General features: G+C 38.6%; 2 protein-coding genes across 2 annotated transcripts in view; one reads left to right on the plus strand and one right to left on the minus strand.

Annotated features, from left to right (window-relative positions):
• The window catches only part of LOC135680894 (ubiquitin thioesterase OTU1), a 44,028-nt gene that overhangs the window by 19,352 nt on the left and 14,815 nt on the right, over positions 1–9,861 (plus strand). The gene's annotated exons all lie outside the window — the stretch shown is intronic.
• On the minus strand, positions 7,743–8,840 carry LOC135680896 (guanine nucleotide-binding protein alpha-16 subunit-like). Its single transcript, XM_089113785.1, has one exon. It carries the CDS (start codon positions 8,838–8,840, stop codon positions 7,743–7,745), a length of 1,098 nt encoding a protein of 365 aa, XP_088969911.1.

Raw genomic sequence — 9,861 nt, forward strand, 5'->3', positions numbered from 1 at the left:
AATTATCTTCATAAATGCGAAAAATATAAATATTTCAGTATGAAATAAATTCCAAAATCCACTGCAACTAAACAACTTGATTTCTCGTTAACAATTGCAGTTGGGACATTCTGGTTGCCGAGTCTTCCTACAGAATAGCCCTTGTTAGAAAGTTATGGATCTGGCCATCTGTTAGAGAGAGGAATTTATTAGAGATAGACATTTATAACTGAAGGCTTTACATCTATTTTTGTAGGGAGAATAGTATTACTTATCAGAGGGAGGCATTTATTGGAGATGACCGTTTATTAGAGAGAGGTGTTTTTTAGAGAAAGGCATTTATTGGAGAGATCCAATTGTTAGATAGAAGCGTTTATTAGAATGAGTGGTGTTAATTAGAGAGAGGCGTTTATGAGAGGGAGGCTTTATTGAAAAGATCTGTTTATAAGAGAGAGAAGAGATAGGTATTTTTTAGAGCGAGTGGCGTTTATAAGAGAGAAGAATTTATTAGAGATATCCGTTTACAGCAGAGAGATGCATTTATTAGAGAGAGAGAGAGAGAGGCTCCTATTAGAGAGAGAGACCGATATTAATTGGAGTGAGGCATTAATTGGAAAGATGCGTTTATGAGAGATAATGAAAAACTTTAATTTAGTTGTTGCCAAGGCCAAACTTTCCAAAAGTCTGTATATGTTAAATCTATACGTGAAAATGTAAATACAACAAAGGGAGGATCTTAGTTGCGAAAAAGGAATCCAACTACTGAGGTACCACATATACCTGCTCCGTTACAGTGCGTAGTTTTTCCGTATAAATGATGATTATGGCAGATTGTTGATTTGAATAGCAGATGGCAGATGGCAGCTTGTTGATTTGAAGATTCCTGAATCATACAATGTCTTAGGCCTGGTCCAAACGTCGCACTTCTCATGTGCCGAACCTAACTGTGTTTGGAGCGACACTTGAGCATGGTTAGCGCGACTCCAGTTTCCAACGTCGAACTTAATTATGTCGGGCCAAATGGATTTTAGGAATGTTACATGAAGTATCTTGGTTAAGGCTCGCAATCTCAAATATTTGTTTGAAACGCATGCGCCCTCAAAGAAAGAAATTAATTCTGGGAAGGAAAATAAACTAAATATAATTATGCATTGAGTTCGGTACATGACAAGTTCGACGCTTGAAACCGTGCCGTGCTTGAGTCGTGCAGCTCGGCAAGCTCTGGCCTAACCTCCCGCCTTAATGGGTTAAGAGTCTGAACGCAGGCTACGCAAAGTGCAATCAATGCCGCAGAAAGGGCGGATTTCAGGGCAGTTGCAGAATAAATCTAGCTGGAAAATATTCTTGTTCTTCTCTTAGTAACACAGTCCCAGATAATACGCCCCTGGATAGTAACAAATTGACTCTGCCCTCTGCATCTGCTCCTGAATACTTGCCTTTAAATTAATAACTTGACCAAATGTCTTTATAGTTGTATTTGAACATACAAGTTTGTGTGGGATCGCTTCACGGCACAAGAGAGATAAAACGTTTGCGTTCATTACCATGCAGTGAATATGCGCATTACTTGCAACGCAAATGACAATAGACACCTATTGAGCTAGACAGATATTGCGCAAAAATGCGTTGTGAGATTTGTTTAATTCCTGCGTGGTAAGCTCTGGCGTCTCCAATTCGACACACAAGTTGTCAGAGACGCAAAAACATTGCACACCTACAAACCTGGTTTGGAGGAAGGTTTTAGTCAAAAATTGAGAAAGTTTTGTTGACAAAAATTAAATTATATATTGTTAGTATAGTTCTTAAAAGTGTGGAAAATAAATCATCAATAAATACGTAGAACCATTAAGAATCATGTCAACTGTATGCAGCTGGTGAGGTTATATTCCAAAACTATATCAAAGAAGAAAAATAAGGGAAAGTGAGCTTTGTAAAGCTTTAATTTGAAGTGCAGAAAAAATTAAACAGTAAATTCTTTGCACAATGGTCTTAGGAAGATATTAAGGTTTTAGCAATGATTGAGGACTCAAGCAAGACAACTGACATATCACTGCATGGGAAGCTGAGGATAGAAATCATACAAGTAAACATAATGATAGGTTATTATGTGTAATAACCTTCTAATTTTTTTTATAAATTAAGAGTGATTTACTGTAGAACGTATGAACATTCTCAAAGGAACATCAAAACATAAAATGATGGTTTTTCTGGCACAACACATCAAATCCCAACAAATAGCTCTTAAAATATGGTCCTTTATATTTGAAGTGAAATGACATGGTGGAAGTTACTGCAAAGACTTTAGTGACAGTGAGGACAGTGAGGAAACATTTTTGTGACAGTGAGGAAAAATTTTGAGAAATGTACTGGGTATCAGCTCTTTTGCATCAGAGTAAACAATTAGGATACTATACACTGGAGTGGTCCACCGTTGATAAAGCTGGTCGTATAGGAGAGGCAGCACTTGATGGCAGGTTTGTCACACGTGCAAATAAGACAGAGTCGGTAGTCATTTCTAGATTAAAAAGAGAAAAACGCCCGGCTGCCTTTTTTCTGACCATTTAGCAATCCAGACATTCAATGAAATTATTAGGTCAGCGCATTTGGACATGTTTTGTTAGCTTGTTAGCCTGTACATTAAAATCAAGAAATAAATATCTTCTGGGTGTCCCAGAAAAGTACTTCTGTTTGCAAAATCATCACAATTTTATCGTAATGCAGATCTTCAAATTCCATTCTCTTGCTAGTAGATCAAAAAAAATTATTTTTGCAGGCAAAGCTCATCTTTTAATTTGTTTTTAAATTAAGTGAATCATTTTGGCGATTTTGCAAACGGGAGTACATTTTTGGACTCCCAGTAGATTTTAGATGTTCTTACCTTGAGCCCTTTGTTTTCCCCCTTCCCTGCCCCAATACATTTCAATTTATGGATCGCTTTCTTAAGACTGTGGCGTCCCTTGTATAGACCAATTCGACTTAAGGCCTCATTTTGAAAAAATTTTCAATCTATTTTTTACAAAATTTTTGACCTCAGATTTGAATTGCGAGCAATGATTTTAGTATACTTTGAAGTTTTCATTATGGTATTGCTCACGATATTGATTTTATGATGACAAAAAGATAAAAATTTTATAAGGGATTTGACCGTGATTGGCGACTAGGGGGGTAAAGTTTCCCCCCGAATGATTTTTTGCGGTCAAATCCCTTAAAAGTTTTCAAACTTCATTTCTCCGTAAAATCTAAAATACAAGCACAAACAATATGAAAAATTGCATCCGGCCTAAAATTATGGTGATAAAACCAAATCTGAGCTTTAGAAAGTCGTATAATTAGATTAAAAGAAATTTTCAAAACGAGGCCGTAAGTCGAATTGGTGTATTAAAGCCTGGTTAGAGCCCTGACACTTGCGCTCAAACAGACAAATGATATGGGTAGATCCCTAATTACAGGCTTTTGTCTGGCTCACAAAACACCGTCGAGCCATTTTCGAGTAATTATATATTGTGTTAAAATGAGGCAGGTTGAGAGCATAGATTCAAGTTTGGAGGAAGGTCAACAACTTTTTGCAGCTCTGCAAGTTGTTTTTGTTTTTTTCCCAGTGACAGAAGATACTGTAGTAGATAGTCTGTTTAGCAGAACGTGTATTTCTTAAGCCTCTCAGAAATGACACCTGCACAACGACGCCTACACAACCGTGAACGCCCGTGGAAACGTCACAAAACCTCTTGTCACAAACTTCACGCCGAACTTCAAGGGGGCGAGAGGCTAATAGAAATGCTTTTCTTTTTCAATAAAAGCAAGTATAATTTACTGAAAAAGCGGGGGCTGCGCACCCTGGCATCCATACAGCGTGTGCCAAATTTTGCCATTTCAGCTTTTCCCTTTAACCTTATTTTTCTTTGCACGCAGTCCATGTATATCAGTCAGATTATTTGGTTGTTTGGCATCTTTTATGAAGACCTTTTAACAGAACCCCGTTTATAATTGCAATTTCGCAAAAACCATACCGTGGGTCACTTTCAAATTCTGCCCGCCAAAACGTCTGTTGCGTGTGGTCAAAAGCCCAAAAACAGAGAAAAATATTTGTTGACGATGCTCAAATTTCCAAGCGTACAAACATTTTTCCGACTTGGAGTTCTTGTGTTATTCTTTCCTGGCTTCACTTATATTGACATATGGCAATGTTTGGTTTACTCGAAATTCTGTTGGTTCATTAGGCCAAACTTGAGTTTATATTTAAACAGCTTGGAATAAGTAAACTATCACGCTCGATATTGGTCCAAAATCTGAAAATAATCGGATAATAAAGTAAAGGCCGATTTCCACTAGATGAATTCTTTCGCGCGAATCGAATTTTTGCCAATGTGAGCATGCGTGGTGTAATGTTCTCAGATTTTGCAGCGAAGAAATTCGATTCGCAGAAAGTAGATCACGGTCCTACTCTATCGCTTCGAATATTTATGCGCGAAAGAATTCGCCTAGTGGAAATCGGCCTTCAGTTGTTGAAGCAGTTATCTAGGTGGGTGCTAGTGGCTAAGGGCCACTGGAATGAAATTCGTAGGGGGTATAGGAGGGTGGCTGGGAGAAAAGCAAGGCCTCTGTGCTTCTTGTTAGCTGTTAGCCAATTATTGTAGGGTTGTACCCCTAAGGTCTCGCTGCTTCTGAGTATTATGAAAGCTCAATTTCCAAGTCCAGAGTCAATTCAACCAGGCCTGTATTCGGCATCAAACACTTGCGAGGCAAGCTGAGTCGGAAAGGAGGGTGTCTTAAGCATTTTCGCCATGCAAAACTGAATGTGGTTTCACAAAGAAATGGGAGCGATGAGATAAATTGCGTATCACTGGATATGTTTTCATAGACGTCGGAACATTGGGGTCAACCATCTCTTCTACCCTTTGATAGGAGGGGCGAGGGTATCAAAGTGCCCTTTTCAACAAATAGCCCTCGACATCAGCATTTTGTGATTATCAAAGAGATTCATCTCTCGAAACTTGGTGTGCCAAAATTAAGGCTTTTTCTAAGATGCCTAAAGAAATTCGAGACAGAACTATGAAAAATCAGTAGAAGCTGGGAATTATTTATCAAATGCCCCCTTACTGAAGCCTGCCCCTTGCCCCTCTATTCATTCCGGCGTCCCTGTATATTTGGAAGCGTGTATGGGAAAAGGAGTATGTCTACACTACTGCAATAGCTAGTGCTCTATGTCATCCTACTGAAGGCAACAAATCTGTGTAGAACGAAATGCTTATACTACTGTTTAAGAACTACTAACAAATTGCTGCCAAGTTTTTGAAAAAATAATGTGATTTGTTAAGCTTTCCATGGTGTGACTAAGCATGTGTGTTAAATTTGTCATGCAACTGTATCGAATAGAAACATGTCATTGAAAAATCAAGTCTCTGGTTTGCGAGAATAAAGCCAATATGTTGTTTCGTTTAGGCCAACAGGTTCGAGCAATTTATTTTCAATAGGCTGGTCGAACCAAACACGAGAGCGATAATGCAGAAAAAAAAAGCATCAATGTTTTATCTCGTACCTTTTTCTCATCTTCATAATATACCTCCAAATAGAATTTTAACGTTATATATAACAGTTACACAACCCAAGGTATTCAAAGCTTTTTATGTACAGTAGATTACATAAAATTTGATATATTCAAGTTCAACTACAAACACTGTCTTTACCAATGATCAACAATGCTAAAGAAGGCTAGATTCGAAGTAAACTGCACCTCGAGAGATACTGAAGTTGCTTAAGTCATCTGTCAAGCAATAGTTTTTTAATCAATAAGAATCATACAGCTTACACGCTTACTAATTGGCCAGTGTTTTATTGTCAGGTGGCTTAAGCAATATTGCCATTACTGGGAAGAAATTTTGTAGCAATCTACGTTACATTTATACAAATCCAGATACCTGTTAATGTCCTTGTATAGTGTATTTTTTATTTATGATTATTTATGTTGATTAAATAAATTTATTCATATTTATCTTTAGAGTTTGATTAAACTAGCATAAGAACAGGTCATACAAACATTTATAAAGCTAGGACCCCGAAGAACATAAAGGGTGGGGGCGTTTAAAAATCTGCTTGCTCGTGGGTGTCTCCTAAAGCGGGGGGGGGGGGGGGGGGGCAAGGAGCGGATAGTGTAATACAACCATGATCGACGAAAGTGGTCCGAGTTAACGAATGTGGTCCGAGTTAGAACTATCGGGGGCTAAGATGTATTGGGGTAGGCTCGAGAGGTACGCAGAAAATTTTAAGGGGACTCTAGTTATCAGGATTATTCCGCGCTCATTTTCAAACGCTCCTCGCATTTAATTCTGGCTTTCCAGGTTTTCCTCAAAAGACCCATCTTTGATTCGTTTTGCGAAATTTTAGAGTCAACCTTTGGGCACCTTTTTTCTTTGTATTTATCAAGTTTTCAAAATGGGAATTGCAAAATCGTTCTGGCTGCATTTTATATCGTAATACAACGGCTTGTGGCTGTATACCGAGGAGTCCTAGGGATACCGTGAGAAAGCTATAATTTTTGCACATTGTGTTCGACTCAACAAGGCCTTTCCCCGCAATGCATATCTGCTGTACTGTGGTGTTGCTTGTTGCAAGACAAAAGTTTAAAGTTTCGAGAGCTGAACAGGTGTTTTCCAGAGCAAAAAAAGTTCTTAAAAGCTGGATCTGCGACGTGAAGAGCAAGCCTTCTTAAATGAATTTCTATATCAGTTCGCCTTACCATTTCATCAAGAGTTCTCGTTTATTCTAAGAATTTGCTTTGTGTACAGATTAAATCAAGGCTCATTAAATCGGTACAACCAAATTTCTTATTTTGCATTTTTCAAGGAGAGTGAAGTCTGCTCTTCTTCGATGCAAATGGGCATGCCCATACATTTGAAAGTTTAGAATCCCAAAGTATCCAAGACAGTTGACTTAACAACCGGTCTTCAACAAATGCAGACCCTATCTTGTGTTTGTTTTTAAAGCTCATGTCCCGACTTACCCTGGGTACCAGTGCCTCATTGAAAGGGCTGGGCGACAAGGGGCCTTATCACTAACGCTTTCACTGACCTGCTCTTTCACTAAGGCTTTGACACACATGGCAGTCCCGATAAACAAAGAGATATACAATTATCGTCGAAAACTTGTTAGCAGAAATGTAGAGACAGGAGCAGAAATGTAGAGACAAGCCTTTTAAATGCTGAAGCGTAACCCCTTTCTACATCTTGCTTTTGTTATTTGAGAATTTTTCCTGTGGCTCCTTGTTCTTTCATAAAACTAAATCCCCGCTTTTCGGCCTCAGCCATTCCGGATGAGCAAATCTTGAATACTTTCTAACTTCTTTACCTAAAAAACAGCTGCAGAGATCACTGGCAATGCTAATTCTATGAGGCCTCAAGTTTGACTGTTATTTCTTTATGTGAAAAATTCAGTAAAGCTTGGCAATTTAAAGCTTTTTATACTGACAAGTGAAGTGAAATTGAATGTGAAAATCTAGCGCAAAAGGAGCTAAGTGTAAGATTATTCCTGACACTTCAACACGCATGCCTCGAAGTTTGGTCTTTGTTGTACTAGTTAATACCAAAATTAGCAGCGCTTGTAAACAACGAAGTGTGAATAAAGAACAAAAGCATCTTTCAAGTTTCCACCACTAGTAACTGAAACTGGCTGTCCGTGGCAACGCAAAGTAAGTTTTGAAAGAGCTCAAAGAGCTGCATGAAAATGTATCATCATGTAAAACCCCATGTACGCTAGTCACCTTTGTGTACTTAGTATAAACCAGCGGCACTGAGGCTCCTTTTAAGGATGATGTCACTGCAAGCTGCAAATGTTCTGTCAATGTTCTGTGTGTCCGTAGCACAAGTGAAGAATGAGTAAATGGAACCTTTTTCGTGGTGCTTTCTAAAACGTTCTTCGAATTTATTTTTGATAAATAAGCCAGTGTTTCTGTGATTGCAGGGAGTGGAGATAAAATCTGAGAAATGCTTAGCAAGCTCCCAGAGATTTCGTTTCTCTTGAAAGATGTCCGCCTTGTTGAAAAACAAGATCACGCTCGCGTCCATTAAAGCTTTAGTTGTGCAAATCGAGGTGAAGACATCTAAACTCTCATTCATGCCAAAAAAGTTGCTCAGATCGACTACAAAGAATATCGCCTTGACGTCATCAAACAAATGTATCCATTTGCGTCGTTCCGTTTTCTGTCCTCCGACATCAACCATACAGAAATTGGTCTTCTTGTACCGAAATTTGGTGAACACTACTCCAGTTGTCTGTACACGTATACGCAGAATGTCCTCCGTGTTCGGTATGAATTTCTTGTAAGTCGAGACGGTATCCATCCGGTCTAAAAAGTAGACCAGGAATGCTCCACATTGCTCTCCATGCCCGTATTTTGAAAGGATATCTGTGCCCTGGTAAGATCGAAAGAATGGTAATACCTTTGTAAATACATCTTGATCTTCTTTTATTGCTTGTGCAGGGACGTTTGTTAAATCCGTTATTTTCTGAATAACTTCTTGCGTCTTCAAGTCGCACGCATAGCTCGGTAACTTTGATAACAGTTCATTTGCAGAAACAACAAATGTAAACAAAAACGAATCACTGTGAATCTCGTGTTGATCATCAGCAAAACCCCCAAGGTGAATGATTTTCATTTGCTTAAGAATCGTGCTTTTACCTGAACAAGATGTTCCAAGGCATAATATCTTCATAGTGCCCTTTTCCTTTTTTCTGTCCCTGGCAATGCTTCTTTCGATTTCATTGTTTGTCTTTCGCGCTGAGTATACGGTGGTTTTTTGCCTTTTCTCTGCATCTGCGGAGAAATGAATTTCTTCAGGACGCTGTTTCACAGAAGATGTGGTACCCATTATAGCAGAGTTAACAGGATCGCTAGTAATACATTATATTTCAACGCAATTTGAGTTCATGTGATAATTTACGTTGTGCTTTCTCGTTGATCTTCCAAGCAATATGCAGCAGCTTTGTAAACACTAAACCAACGAATCAGAAAGAATTTCATCCAATTGATGTCTTTTTGTTTGCCAACTCTTTCTTTGGCAAATCGATACGTGTGTGTATTTGCAATTCACTAGCCTGTCCTCAACACTGCACCTTGAACTTACTCCTTTTAAAATGTTCGCAATTATTCTTTGCACGCAGTGAATTATCTATTCGCTCCTGCCTACACGAAATTTTTCATCACCCGTCGTTTCACCTTTGTCAATAGCGTTTGCTGAACACTGTGCCTACACATAGACTGACATTTGAAAATGTTATTCATACATTTAACTCCAGAGAACCTTGCGCAGGTGTTTCTCGCAGATCACGTGTTCAGCTTTCGAGGCTCTCTGTTATGGCTGATGTTTGTTTCCAATTCAACTCGGTTTAACGTTGAGACTGAGTCAAGTTTCGAGGACAATCATCGGACCAAATCTTACTCTCCTGTTGTACATGCAGTTCTGCTGAGAATATATACATAACTTAAAGCCTTGAAGTTAATTTCTCTTGCTGATTGCAATGAGCAAAACGAATTATGGCTTGCGTAACCTGTTGTTAAAGCAACAGCAAACACACAGCTGTTAGCCATTTACAGCTAACTGGACAAATGATTTAAAATAAGCAAAAAAACCAGAAATAAATGTTTGTTCGAGTGAGCTCAAATGTGGAAAGCAGAGCTTGTTCAAGAATTGCAACCAGGTAGGAAAAGACTTCCCCGAATAAGTCATTTTTTAAGTCTGAATCGGACTTACACCACGAGTCACAAATTTCGCTGTTCATTTGAACTGACGCTGAATCTGTTTTAGCATCTGCGAAGTAAGGCAGTAGCGAAACAGAGGCTCATAAAGAAAGCTAAGTCCGAATCTGTTTCAGTCGTTATACGAAAAACAG

The sequence above is a fragment of the Rhopilema esculentum genome, chromosome 18 (genome assembly GCF_057945365.1).
Source record: "Rhopilema esculentum isolate cy_ngs chromosome 18, ASM5794536v1, whole genome shotgun sequence".
Taxonomy (NCBI): Eukaryota; Metazoa; Cnidaria; class Scyphozoa; order Rhizostomeae; family Rhizostomatidae; genus Rhopilema; species Rhopilema esculentum.